The sequence below is a fragment of the Typopeltis vanoorti genome, chromosome 21 (genome assembly GCF_054136105.1).
Source record: "Typopeltis vanoorti isolate ZY-2024b chromosome 21, IOZ_Tvanoo_1.0, whole genome shotgun sequence".
Classification (NCBI taxonomy): Eukaryota; Metazoa; Arthropoda; class Arachnida; order Uropygi; family Thelyphonidae; genus Typopeltis; species Typopeltis vanoorti.
In genome coordinates, this window is record NC_143569.1 from 36,602,111 (window position 1) to 36,617,998 (window position 15,888).

Genomic DNA, 15,888 nt, shown 5'->3' on the forward strand with positions numbered 1-15,888 from the left:
CATACCATACATAGGGGAAACAGGACGCACAATTCCGATCAGACAAAAAGAACATAAATGACACATCAAATATAATAATTATGGTGAAGTTGGCCTTTCTGATCATGTCCCGAACACTTTACATAGAATTGACTGGAAAAGTACTGTCTACATCACACCAAAACACGGTAGGAACGCAAATTTAAGGAAGCATGTGAGAGTTTTATCAACCACCCCAATCTGAACAATAATGATGGTCTGAAAATCCCAAACGCATGGAAGGCTCATATTCGACCCACGGAACCTTCCTCTCTAAGAGCAACTATAAACAGGACTGTAGATAATCCAGGATCCTAAATCACTGATAACAATTGTAATGCTAAAAATAGGACATCATTGTTACCGAAAGAAAACTATCTATAAGAAAGGATGTTTGCTCATGTTATCATAAATAGAATTTAGCTTGATGTAATTTCTAAATAATTAATTTTTTTTTTCACTAGAGGTCATGCCAGTAGAATAACATGTGATCACATTCATTGTTTCTTTACTCACTGTATGTAATGGTACTCAGCTTGCGCTTGTGTATTTGTATATACTCCAGATGAGGATCTTAATATGAAAATCGAAACTTCGGGATATTAAAAGAGTTATTTTTAACGCAGGTGTAAATTCCGTAATTTCTAAAATGAATGTTGATCACCATGCAACACTAAAAGAAAGGATCAGAATCCGAAACTTGAACAGAGCATGCTTATAACGGGATGTAGCAGTTGGACACAGAACAGTTCAAGGAGTGATCCCGACAGCCTCATGTAGAGGTTTGCATTTTCTGCACCTTTCGTATGAAGACTTTAGAGGTGAGAAGTCGTTTAAACATTATTTCGAGAAAATTCAATTTTTTTTTTTTTTTGAAAGCCAAGGGTAATTCAGATGCCTCAAAAATCTTCAGCGAGTGATTTGAAATCGCTCGCTGTCATGATATGATAGAAACCATGAAACAAATAGCAAGAATAAAAAGTGACATATATTGACCTTGCAGACAAACAATAGGAAAACGTGTAGTGATCCTGTAAACAATCTATTGTTAATATTGATTCATATCCATTCTTAAATGAAAAATAAACCACTGTTATATAAAGAAAATACTACAAATTATTTCATAACTTACTGTTTTTTTAAACTTTTGAAAATAAATATCACATAATCAGATATTTTTGTTTTAATATCCGTGTGTGGGGGGGGGAGAGTCGTTCTAAGTGTCATTTAACATTTTTGTACAATGTCAATTACTTTTCTTTAACTGAAATTATGCAAACTTTATGTAGTTTTCATTAGTAACTTTGTTAAAGGTAAGTGGTGATTTCAGCCTTAGAAGTAAATTAATAGCCTCTGCTTTTTTTACGAACTAGGAAAAACTCCAAGGGATTTCGAACCTGTCTATAACAGCTACAACTATGTTATTTATGCAAATGGCTCCCTAACTGTGCGTGATTCTGACCCTAATACCGAAGGTTACTATTTGTGTCTAGCTACAAACAATGTGGGAGCTGCGCTGACAAAATTAGTCAAAGTTACAGTTCACAGTAAGTGTATGACATTTATATATAAATTAAGATAGTTTATATATAGCACTTGACGAGAAAATTACAAAATTCATATTCAGTTGTTTATTTTATGTATGTTTTTAGCATGTTAAACTGAAAATATTTTGTCTTTTGAAAGGAGAAATACTGATTTACATTCGAACAAATCTGTACCAAAATAACAGAAAACTGTTTTTGTGTAGGATGTGACGTCACAGACAGGTCTAGCAAATACTATCATGGCGACATCTACTGGAAAGAATGTATATTTTCCCAACTTTAGTCGGCCTCGTTTTCTTCTATTATTATAGCTTTTGTGGTTGCAATCAATATTAAATTGTCGTAGGCAGATCCGAATATAACGCTAGTCACAAGTATTTTATTCTGACAGCACCAGAAAATGGATGACTCGTTTAATAGTATGAAGCATATTTCATGCAAGTCTTGATGTTACAGTAAACGACAGCTCAGCCATGTTTGGTTAGTAATAAAAAAAATATACTCGCTGGAAAGTTATAAATAACAGAAGCGTTTCATATGTGATGTGTGTTATATATTTTATCATACAAGATGATCTTGTATCTTTGTAACTAACAAGTTATTTAATATTGTGGGGTCGCACAGCTTAATGTTAATGCTTTAAGCTACTTTTTGAAGCATTGGAAACACATTATTGATAAGAAAGCGAAACTAGACCCAGCAAAAGCTATGCGAAAACAAAAATGATTTATAAAGTGAGAGAGGATATGCAAGTCATAGAAGAATAATGTGTAAACGACCGAGGTTTCTACTTTGACGATATTTTAAAAATATGGAGAATTAACTGCGATACATCAGTCAAGAAGATTGATGTGAGGATTCGGAAGAGTTCCATACTCGTAAAGCGGATTACATGGAGGTCAGAGGTCATTTAGTTGAGAAAATAGCTGGATTTTTCAGTTTGGGCTTAACAAAGTTCGCGAGAATAACATGTCATAACAGTAATACGCAAATGCAAAACGTTTTAGCATGTCTCATGAAGATGCTTCATATTATGTAATCCAAACCTGCATGGCATCTTATTAGATTGGGTGGAGCGAAGTGGTCGCTTTAAAAACGTCAGCAAAGCCACACTGTGACGCAGAATGCGATTGTAATAAATTTAGGTCCATTAATATGCGTGTATGTTTTCCATCTTCACATTCGATTTAGATTACAAATAAAGGAATTTTTTCAAGTTGCATTTTTCTCAGTTTTTAATCTTAAATTTCCACTCTAAAAACCAATTTAATGCACCATCCCTTTCCAAGAGTTCAAAATTAAGATTAGTTAAAGAATTACTTTTAAAATGACATTGGTTTCGGATTAAATATTTTTCATTTACCTACAATTCAAATAATTATTTGTTATATTTAACTATATGGCTTTTCGGCAAACGTTATTTGCATTTAACGTAGAAATGTGTTCATGAATATGTTGTATTGATAATTTTCGAAATATAAAAATACGATTTTGATCTGAATAGAATTAGAATTTTTTCAAATATAACTAAAACGTTCAGTGTCGAATAACAAATTAAAGTTCCTCTCCAATATTCGAGTGGGATCCATTTTTATGTATGTCACTGTTTTTGAGAGTTTTGTTTGCTTCATGAACGATATCAATCTAAGGCGGTAAAAATTTCAGATTTAAATCTTTTGTTTCGTAGCACCTCCACAATTCAGTTCACAACATCAAGTAAGAACAACTCGTCTTGGATCACCTCTTGAACTTGCATGCGAAGCCAAAGGTGACCATCCGCTGGAAGCATCCTGGATGAAGGACAACCTTCAGTTGTTAAACCAGTCTGATGAAAGGTAAGTCCCAGATTTCCCTCACCAATTGACTGCCAAGAACAATTTATTTCGCTCGTATCAGTGTAGCAATTAAATAAATAAAGAAACTATATATTAGCGAAGTCTTGTTGCATATTATGATATAAGAAGTTGGGCAACTGAAGAACGTTCTTCATGCAAGTCCTTATTGTAGTAAAAATAAATCATAGTTTACGAGCGATATTGTACATAACAGAAGTTATTTATCGCATTGTTGATATGGTATTTAAATGCTTTAACATGCTTCCGAACACAAACACGATAAAAATTTTAAAATAATATGTACTAGAATCATAAGTATAAGCGCGAAATAATATCGTACTTTTAAGTAATTATAAGACGAGGCAAAACGTGTGTGTGTGTGTGTATACACACACACACACACACGTTATATTTCTTTAAGCTAAAATCATCAATCGTTAAGTTTGATTTAAACTAAAAATCGTTTTGTATAATATAATCTCCTTTATTAAATGACGTCCTAACATTCGCAGAAAAGAAAAAATTACAAATATAATTTAAAAGCACAAGTCATTAACTTGACCTCCCGGCAGAGGGAGCTACTTGTCATCTTCATTTACAAAAGAGATTTCAGAAATAGCTGTGCGACACGTTGTATTGTTGATAACCACTAGAATAGTATCTAAATAGTTGAAGGCGCAAGCAGATTCTCTTGCACGTAGCCAAGCTTTCCCCTCTGCATTTAACCGTACACGGAGTCTCTACTATTATCTTATACATAAGCAATTTGTGCCTATCGCTATGAGCTACCTTAACGTTGATTGTAGGCCTTTAATAGGTAACTACAGAGTTAGTTTGGGTGCACGTTCGAATGGGAGCATCCCTACACACACTAATAATGGAAGTTTGATGTATGTTAATTACAAAGCCTCAGCGCCAGTGCGAAGGAAAACTTGGCACGGCGGTAAAGATCGATGGATGGTCCGTGGTTCGCAGATTACAAATTAACTGGTTCTTTACCATGCGGAGTAATCTGTCCAGATTAGAATATTTCTCATCAAAAATGAAACAACGTTCGCACATTAATTATTTAAAGCGAGATAATAGGATGAATGAGTTACATAACTGTGTCATTTGGGAAATGAGCAGCTTTGTTACAAATAAATGAGAAATGAAGTGTGAACTTGGGTTTCTACCTGAAATATTGGTGGAAATGATAAAATGTCGGAGTTTAAAGATGAAATGGCGAAAATATTACTGTTGGAATAAAACTTCTAAACTACAACACAAAGCAAAACTTTCTTCCACTGACAAACTCTCCTAATTACGCTTATTTCCATTTTAAATATAAAATGTCATCAGCTTATTAGAAAATGGTGTGTAATGGTTTTAAACATATAGTACAGAAATTTATTTTTATCTCGATAATGAATATTTAAAGAAGAGTTTTTTTAATGAAAAAATATAATAAATGAAAAGTACCTTTATTTTTATGGAAAAAGTAAATACAGTGGTTTCTTTTTGTAACCCAATCAAATAGCTCGATCTACTAAATGCGCAAATGTTGTCAATTTTGCTTTACTTTATATAGTTATGAACTAACCTGCCATTTTAGTGATTGCTTTGTGGTGGCGCTACATTTTGTACATGGTAAAATCTCAAAAGGTATATTTGTAATGCTTTGGATGGAGGGAGTGGCATTTTAAGGTAGAGGAAACGTTTAAAGTTATGAAAGTTTATTATTACAAAATGTATTAATATCTTGCTATAAAGAAATAAAATAGCTAAGGCTAAAAGTTTACTGTTTTCAAAAATATTGTAAAATCTTCCTATATTTTAAAAGTGATGAATAGTGTACTAAGTTGCTATGATAACCATGAGTAGTATAAGAATAATTTAAATAATTGAATTAATAATGTTCGTAACGGTGAGATGTCTGTATTTATTAAACTGCAATGTTATTAAATTGTAATTTTGATGTATTAATTAATGGATAAGCATTTAATAATGCAGGATTCACATAACTCAAAGGACTGAAGAAAATATAATCCACTCGATTTTGAAGATGAAACAGGCAGAAAGGAATGACTCCGGTGTGTTTACATGTCGGGTGGGCAATGCCTATGGGATTTCTGAAGCTTCATATCAAGTAGTTGTGCAAGGTCAGTCCATATAAACCTGTGAGTGTGCTGTATTTTCTTAAATAGATTACTACCAATCATCATCAGCTGATTTTTAAATAATCCAATTATTGATATTTGATACGTTAAAAACTAATTTTAACTCCCAGAATATACAAAATATTTAAAGTGGATATTTTTTTTATTCAATGACGTCAAACCATTCTTGTTGTGCATCTGGTGACTTGATTTCATATGTTTATATAAGGATAAGAAAATATTTCTTAACAAAGTAAGAGAAATATTAATATAAAGTTCAAAAAAATATAAAATATTTTTAAAATAGAAAAAATTAAATACACCTTTAAATAGTTTATATAATGCTATTATAATTAATTAATTTTTACTTAAATATTTGTTACATTATATATTATATTTATGCTATATTATACATTATATTTATGTTACATTATTGTGCTTTGTGTCTTTCGATAAGTGGAGTTTAGATTATGTCTCACAAATTAATAATTAGTACAAATACCGGTGAATCTCGCAGAACAACTTTCGGACTACTACGAAAGAAAGCAAACTTACTTTTATTACTCTTCTTGTGAGAGAAGGAAATAATAGGCAGGTGGTCAGTATTCTTTGTCTAGTGAATAATACACGAACATGGCAGAGATTTTCATTTTCGTGAAAACTAAGAGTCTGGTGTAATTCCAGCTCGCGAAATGAGAGCCGCATGTTTTGACGTTGGAATTTTGCCAATTTTGTAATAATGCGTGCTGGAGAATAATCAACGTACTATTATAAAAAGCTTTGCTTCCATCTCACTATTAGTTAAAGTTTGGGTGATGCAAGCATGAATATTAATGAACGAACGGCTAATAACGCATTCTCGACGCTACTCAAGCATTAAAGAGATTTATTCGCAACACGTAAAATACTTAAGAATGTGAACTAAGTTTAATTAAGTAAGCGCCGTACAAGAAGACTATGATCTCCGATTATACCCAAGGGATGTAAGTAGAACATGTCGTATGGTGAAACGCTGTACTGCGATACATCTTAATAAGATGATGAGATGTTTCGATATCTTAAATCTTTCATCACTGTTAATGAGTGCGCTGTGACAATCTTTCGCTCTCTGTGGAAATTGTGTTACATCCGATGAAATCACTCATAGACGTGCAATAGCACAGATTTCCCACTGCACGATGGGAATGTGTTCTGTACTGGGTAATCAACATCACACGCATTTAATAAACATGAGTTGGACACAAAAGTTCGAACTTATTAAAGCTAACAAAATTTCCTTAATTTTAGTCTTGTTATCCTAAATTTCTGTTAATTAGAATATGCTAATGCATATTCTAATTCATTACACAGAAACAAATACATGGACATAGTATATTATATCTATTAATTGTATGTGTTTCATGGCTTGTTTGTCTGTTTTTGCAGATGTAAAAACTTGTTTTTAGGACACAAAAATTGCAACATCCTTTGAGAAGAATTAATGTTTCAGTTGAAAACCATGTAAATGTTCTTACAAGTATCAGAACAGAACTCGGTGTTTACTAAGTCAAAAGCACCTGTCTTATCATTGCCACACTTCCCACCTACTGCAGGAATCGTTAATTTAGCGCCTAGTTTGATTATTGATTTTAATGATCGAGCCATAATATTCATAGCTCATAAGGACACGCCTTTTCCACTTCGAGAGAAAGATTATTTATTTTGACTTCCTATCTAAATAACCCTTAAATATGCACTTTATCACTGAATGAATTCTACAATTTGTAGCACAGTGAGCAAACCGAAAAGTGATTTTTTTTCTCCGCTTTGTATATGTATTTGTTAATTACCAATGATTTTATTTAGCACTAAATGTAAAAATGTCATTTTCTGGAAATCACTTAAATATTATATAAAATACTATTATAACATATCTTTAAATACTATTACTGTTTTTTACTGCATTTTCTAGTAAAACGTTACTGATTATAGTTTTGGATATCTGTATATGTTGTTCTCAAATACATCTATATAATACAACAAAAATTGTTGTATATATATAGATGTAATCTGCTGAAGAAATATTGAACTATCATTTCACCCCTTCCCTCTCTCTCCACACACACACACACACACACAGGGTTATCGGTGATTATATTTGTAATTCAAAATCTGATTCCTACGATTATTCCAAGTCGTCAATGTCAGGTTCCGATACTCAACAGTTACGTACATTTGAAATCTGTATACATATACAAACGCGAGCAAGCAAGTAGTGGCTTGTTCATAAGCAGGGCCAGAACCAAACAGATAATACAGAAAAGAACATGACGTGGTTGATAGGCGTGTTGGGGACATATTTTAAATTATTTTATTAAAATAATTTGTTATCTGATGACTTAAGTAAAATATATGCGAATTATACAATAAAATATTTTAATGTCTATAAGCAGTTAAACTTATTTTCTTTTGATTATAATAATTTTAATAATCAGAATTAGCCATCTCAATCACAATATCGAAGTCATATGTGCCCAAACTGGAAACATGAAATTAACTAATTCAACTAACTTTAGTTGTTTTCTGCCGTCCTTAAAATTACTTTTCTACAAACGAGTCACGCGTAGACATAAGTTCATGATAGCCATTTTAAGCATCCCACCCCTACCATCAATAAATATTTCTTTTCCAGATTGTTCAGAAAGAGGAGAGCGCTTTCACTTCGAAAGTGGTTATCACTTTCGAAGTGATTATCACTATTTTACTATAATGCAGAGTTCGATCAGATGCAGATGTTTGTGAATATTTTTGGTGGTAGAATGCATTTGATGACCCCAGTATGAGACCCACCCTACTTACTGGGGGCTTGAAGTGGCTAGAAAATGTTCCATGTTTTGTGTTTTGAGCAGGGGAATCGAATTAACTAACAATCAGCCTGCCTAATGTGCGAATATTTCTAACATTTTAATTCGCATAAAAATTATTAAAAAAAAACTAAATTTATTCAACTCGAGTAAAGATATATTTCGAATTGCTAGATCTCAGTAACTGATAAAAATTGGACTACGTATGTAATCATGTGAACTTCTGATTGGAAATAAGAATAAAACCTCAAATATTGACATAAACACGCACACAAATCGAGGAAAAATTTAAATATCAACTAAATGAACAGAACCTGGATTGGGTAAACAGGAGAGAAGACTTCGGTATAACTTAATATGATTTTATTTTCCAGGAGTTAGCAGTGAAATTATCTATTAATGCATGAACACACGACAGACCCCTTTTATTACGAAGTGATTATCACTATTTTACTATAATGCAGAGTTCGATCAAAGTGTTACTTATAAACAAAGTAATTTTTACAAGTTTCTCTGTTTTAATTTTTTCCCAAAAAAATTAAATATTTATCGAAAGTAGGATTATTACAAAGTTATAATAATCGACAACATTTATATATATTTGCTAACGGGTTTTAGAAATTTGCATTAAATTCATAAATGTTTAGATTTTTTTCAAGATTTTTACAAACATCTATGCCTGGCGCAGGATTCGAACCCGCAGCATTGGCTTCTACCAAGTTACCGAAGCAGAGAATGATTTAACAAGTGGGGTGCATAAAATGTCTGTTCACCACAGAGTTTTCACAAAAGAATATCGTATTTTTAACGCAAATATTTTGAAACAAAACTGTCGATAATCTGATGCAAAATTTTGAGTCAGCTGCTAGTACAGCGAGCATTTAAGCGAATCATCAGCCTAATCCAGTCGATGACACACACGCAGCAAACGGTGGTGTAATGAGTTTAAAAAAAAAAAAACTAAGTAATGACCGTCTCAAGAACATATGACTGGAGTAGAAAGGAATGATTTCCGCTTACAAGGGTCCCCAGTACCGAACCACCCTGTTTTAACCAATACAAAATTGGTTAAAGACCAGACTACATATTTTTATCCACACAACGACCTCATGCAAACTATGACGTTTTCATTTTAACTATTAAAACTTTTTTCCACGATGTTTATTTCATATATAAAAGGATTTAAATAATACAACGTAATATAACGCCAGATTGGGATGCACATTTGCATTATTTTACCTTCGAGTTTCCATAATAACCAACATATTCTGTATAACTGTACAAATTCGTTTATGTCAGTTAATCGCGACTCTTCTGTAAATATATATATTCCTGGAGTATCAGATAATAAATTTCCACTCAACAAAACACCTTCAGAACTGCTGTTAAATATAATACGTGTAAATAGTATGATTCTCCCAATTCCATCACCGTTCTGTTTCTGCTTCTGATATTTTCTTGGATAACATTCTGCAAAATTGGCTTTCACTCATCCTCCATTTTCTCTTAAATCTATGAATACACCAGCTGCTACTAGTTAGCATTCGAGCTAGAAACATACTGAACCAACTTCTTATCGCTCTCTTTCATTCCATCTATTTGTATAATTTGAAACCGTCTCCCACATACACTTTTCCCTAAAGAGTACCACTTTCAGTTGTTCAAAAACATAACAGGTTCCTTCTTTCTTCTCAATCACCTGTCCCCCTCCTTACACGTATTTTACAACGTTTTGTGTGTGTGTGATGTTGCCCTCATAAGAGATATGCCATAGAAATAATAAATTGTAATTGTAATCTTCGAACAGCTAGTACATCAAATATTATATGAATAATTATATGGTGTAGAATTTATAAACTAACTTTAAAGAGAAAAAGAAAGAACTATAAATAGCTTGAATTTGAAATTTTATCTATTATTCAATATTTTAAAATTTTTATTTGTTTTGATATTTTATTAATGATTTGGTTGGACTAGGACTATCCTTAATATTTTTCCTACCTATAACGAAAAGTCAAGCCGAGTTACTTTATTATATTGTCAAGTTTGATTTGATATTTAAAACACTTTGTTTCTTGGTTTATTAAATACTTTCACTGATATATATTCATTCCCTAAATGCAAAGTATTAAATAATTCAAAAATATTCGTCATTTTGCTGGTGTGATAGACTCCTGTCATTAACTTGACTACAGGATTTTTGCAGAAGCTCCGTCCTCGCCCTCTGGTGTCAAAGTGTTGGAAAAGGATGGACGATCCGTTACCCTTTCCTGGGATGAACCATTCAATGGCCATAGTGCGATCACAGGATACATCGTGCACTACTTGCAGAAGAAGGATGGTAGGCTTAACTTTAAAATCCAATTAATTTATCATGAAATATATTTTGTGTTGTTCAAACATGTTCGTGTTGCATTCTGCTAATCAGGACAGTAGAAGTGTTTAACAATAAAAGTAAAGCAAACTGAATTTCAAAAGCTTTAATATACCAAATATGCCCATAAATAAACTATTCTTGAATTCATTTTCACATTTATAAATTTATTTAAAATTGAAGTTAAGCAAATTCCTAAACTATCAAGCTTTTTTTATTTAGATATTTGTCTTTTAAAATTATAATATATTTAATGAATATTTATAATAATTATAATAGTTATCTTGTAATTATAAATATAAGATGAGATGAAAATCCCCGAAAATATCATATATAATATAATATAATAACACGGACTAACTCGAATATTAAAATGTGTCTCTCTTAAGTTCACGACCAAAACATGATGGATCAGTCCTTAAAAGGACTGGCTAGATGGGCGAAGCAAGAATGCTTTTCATATTCCCCGTTATCTGTAGACGACAGTGTAAGGACAGGGTATTATTGAGCTATCAAAGCTCTGATCATGGCAGGGGATAACAGCAATAGCCGAGCCTCGGTTAGAATTTCATTTGCAACCGCATTGCCATCCATTACCCTCCCTGGATTAGTCGCCTCGTAGAGCTACATTGAGGCTATTTTTATCCCGGCCACCACATGGGAAATGATGAATCAGTCCTTATAAGGACTGGCTTAAAGGGGCGAAGCAAGAATGCTTTTCATCTTCCCCGTTATCTGTAGAGGACAGTGTAGGGATAAGGTGTTATTGAGCTATTAAAGCTCTGGTCATGGCAGGAGGGTAACAGCAATGGCCGAGCCTCAGAACTTCATTGGCTACAGCATTGCCATCCATTACCCTCCAAGGGTATGGTGGTTCTCACCTGAATCAGCTAATTCCACTGCATCTTAAATATTCAAAATATGTGAATTTTAAGTAGGTGTACTTTAAGTTTATAAATAAATTTGGAGAAACTGTTGTTTTCTGGCTGATAATAAAAAGTATTGATATACTTTTACTTTTTTTTTTATTTTTAAATATTTTTTTATTTAAAATGTGAAATATTTTTACTTTGACTATATTGATACATTATGTCATTTTATGAATCAATTTTCTTGTAAAATGTAAGCGATTACTCCCACCCGAATGTTTACAAAACCATATACTTTTCAAATTCAGTTAACTTTATTTTAACTTAAAATGGTTTGTTTCATAATAATTATCACGAAAATTAGATGAAATTAACTTTTTAATTTGTATGTTAAGATAAGAAAAAGGTACAAACTTGAGGTTCAATAGATATTCTGTAACGTACAATGTAGTTGGTAATATTATCACAAAACAATTTAGAATTGTTATGCCAATCGTTTGAGCTGGGAATAATTAGAAATGTCTGCTAAATGCGTATCTAAAATTGCGACAAATACTTGCTCATTCTACAACCACCGCATTCATTGCTTACACCTTCATGTGAGTCTGTCCACTACTAAATATCCTGAATATATTTCCCAGATGGAAAGTTTTGTTTGTCTAATTCGGTTGAACCAAAGTATCAATATATTTTTATATATAAAATAGCAACACGTATGTCCACTTTACACGTAATGTTTATTAGTTAGTTAATAAACGAAAAGGCTTAATGCCATCTCCTTAGTACATTTCCCAATAATTGGGAGATTTCTTTAAAACATCAAAATGCCGTTTAAACATATCTCCATACTTGTTTTAATTTTGTTTAACTAAAGATCCTTTCGAGAAACATTCTGATATATATATATATGAAAGAATGATCATTAACTCGGTTAACACACATATTTTTATAAAGAAATGAATGACTACAACCGAGATTTAAGTAAAAAGGTTTTAATATAAAAACACGACTAGTTTCGGCTTAACAGCCTTCATCAGGTGAGATTATAAAAGAAAGAAAAAACACTAAAACTTAAATAAACTATGAACATCATAGAGAGTCTCTATACATAGTTGACACTAAATCGTTGTGGTTGTATTTAAAGCTGTTCTTTCGTTTGTTTATTGTTGGGAAAGTGCGTGCTGGTAGCATCTCGTGAACGCCAGTACGTGATTACAGCTGTATGACAATCTGGAAGGTTGTAGCTGAAGTTATTATTTAGATGAACAGGATTGAAGATGATTTCTCTAGATTCCACGACTTTTCTCTCTGGTTCATCATTGCAACGGAAGATGTTAGTAGATTTTTTTTATATTAAAACCTTTTTACTTAAATCTCGGTTCTAGTCATTCAATTCTTTATTAAAAAAAAAAAAAAAAATATATATATATATATATATATATATATATATATATATATATAATTTCGGTGCTGGTGTAGTAAAATATTTTTGAATGCACAAATTCAAATCAGAGGGAATGAACATGCTGATTATAAAACACAAGAGAAAAGAATTTCGACCAAATGAGAAGTTACAGACTAATGTAACTGTTACGCAACGTTTTCGATAGGAATTGGAAAAAAGAGACGGAAAGTTACTGATCTTCAGAACAGCGATCGTGGCTTATCTAACCACGTCACAGTCTAGGAAATGTTGACTAGCTGATCTCACCAACTGGGCATCTTTGATCATCACTAAGGATTCCACTTCCAACCAAAGTAAATAATCACAACAAGCCACAAATGTCTCTCCGTAGTCTTATCTAAAATGATTTTATATCACGTTAAGGCAGTCGTTTTTTTTTTTAACTGTGGACGCGCATCACCAGGTGGAGGGGGGGGGAGTGAGAAGCAATGGTCTAATTGTTTATTTTTATTAAATATTTTATGAAATATTTTATGGCATTAAAATACTAAGATAGGAATTTAAAATTTGTAGTTTTTAAAGTAGATATCTTCGTGTTATTTTACTTTTATTTTGATCTGAAGTGTAATTGTGTACTATCAAAAAAACTTGACGAACATTTCAGTTTTACTAGTATAAAATACACGCTAAGAAGCTATTGGTTCGGTATTGTTTGATGAAAATATAGGAGGCGCTTCTTCAAAGAATTTGAAACCAACTTCATTAAGGCATGCAATATTATTTTAATTCGATTCTTTAGCATTCCAAGTGTATTTCCACAAAAATCTCCCTTGAATTATATTAATATAATTCCTCCTTCCCGAGGATTGAGTTCGAAAAAAAAATAGCTTTGGGAATAACTGGTTTACGTCCATCAGACCAGTTGAAAGTTTTCATAACAGAACCCAAAAAAAATGTTATTTTAGTATACTGTACAATTATATTTAATTAATAAGGTTTTGTAAATGTACTCACCTATCATAACTCTTTAAAGGTAATAACTGGATGAACGTGACAGTCCCCTCATCGAAATCCACTGGTGTAATCCGTATGCTGCATCCTTCTACAGTCTACTCCATTCGAGTCCAGGCCGAGAACGCTATAGGAAGGAGCAACTTTAGCCAGCAAATATCATTCATGACAGATGAAGAAGGTAATAAAAATCATTTTAATGGATAAGTTGATATATATTAACTGTGCTCGTGTGTGTGTGTGTGTGTGTGTGTGTGTGTGTGTGTGTGTGTGTGTGTGGTATAGTGTATTTTATCCTGGGGGGGTGGCATATAGAGAAGTAGAATTACCCTAATGTGAAATTCACTAACAGGAGATCAACGTACGAATACCAATAAGGAATTTAGTCAGGACTTTTGTAATTATTATAACTCAAAACAAAGTCGCATTTTTAGCAAAACAAAATTTTGCTAAAATATGAATTCTTTGAAGACAATTTGTAACAAAGTGTTACAAAAACACCAAAAAGGATTCAAAAGTTCTAGAACATTACTTACTCAAGATATGAAATTCATTAATACAATATTTATAAACATAAAATGACATACAAATAAATAAAATTAGTTGAAAAATATAGTCTGAAAAAATTAAATTTAAATTAGATTGAAACACAGATCAGATAATATTTATTTATTTATGCTTATATATGAAAGCATAAACAAATATTTGATAAACACGAAATTTCACAAGACTTACAAGGCATAGCTGCCATATATGGACAGAAGGTAAGAAGAAAAGGAGCTTCGCCAATGAAAATACTTGTAGGAAAGTATATGGCAGAACATGGATTATGAGAGAGAAAGAAAGATCGGATTTGTGAGAGGATTCATCAATTAGCTGAATCTCTCTCTCCTGAATAGCATAAAACAATCTTAGAGACAGTTTGGGTGCACAGTTTCGTGATTGCGATTTATAGTTAGCAGCTGTGCAAGTAAGAAGTAGTGCCTTGCGTGGAATAATGCATTGAGTTTGTTCAGTGGCTGCAGAACAAACTGAATTTTGGTAGCGATTAATTTTACAAGTCATTCACCTTACTGTAGCAAATGAGATCAGGATTTGTTACAGATCTTCAAGCTTCTAATAATTAGGCACAATATACATTGTTTCGAGCTTCCGTAGCTCAATCGGTATAGATGAAGTCCTTTAGTTGGAAAGCCTGGGTTCGATTCCCGTCTATGACGTAGGGAACCTTTATCTGGTTTCTTTCGACTAAAGGTGGGTTAGCTGGTCTCATACGGAGGCTTTTTTCGCCCGGAAACTCGAGTTTTTCATGCTTCAAAATAGGCCCAGTGAACACACGCATCTACAGTAATAAAATACTTACTGGGTAAGGAAGGCAACGGGAAACCACACTATTCCATAATCACTTCCCTGGTTAAGTAGCATACTGCTACTCTACCAACCAACACGTTGATAAGGACTACACACTACCATACATTGTTTGTCACTAAAAAAAGAGGAATGGTGTATAAAGCTTCACTGAAGATTGACTAACCTCAAGCCAGTAAGAGCAGGTCATTTATGTACAATAGCAAGAGAATGGATGAAAGTACAGAGCCCTACGGTACTCCTTCAATTATGGCGATCGGATTGTAAAGTGTAGAAGTTAGGTAGCATGGTATTTCGCTGAGAAGTCACTATGCTAGACCCGATCAGCAACTACGCAAGTTTATCGAAACCTCTCTGTGGTTTGGGTTCGAAGGTGGGTAGGTAAAGCCATAAAATCAGCTGTAAATCGGAAGTGACGAAATTCATATTGCTAGTTAACTGGTTTTCCTCCAGGTGAAGACGATGGTTGTTGAGAATTTC

General features: G+C 32.7%; 1 protein-coding gene across 1 annotated transcript in view; it reads left to right on the plus strand.

Annotated features, from left to right (window-relative positions):
* Positions 1-15,888, plus strand: part of LOC150094742 (cell adhesion molecule Dscam1-like) — a 170,827-nt gene that overhangs the window by 118,993 nt on the left and 35,946 nt on the right. The window contains exons 11-15 of the mRNA XM_090411346.1: positions 1,392-1,565; positions 3,253-3,400; positions 5,393-5,541; positions 10,588-10,722; positions 14,063-14,221. Of these exons, the coding sequence (XP_090267472.1) occupies positions 1,392-1,565; positions 3,253-3,400; positions 5,393-5,541; positions 10,588-10,722; positions 14,063-14,221 (765 nt within the window). The remainder of the gene's footprint in view (positions 1-1,391; positions 1,566-3,252; positions 3,401-5,392; positions 5,542-10,587; positions 10,723-14,062; positions 14,222-15,888) is intronic.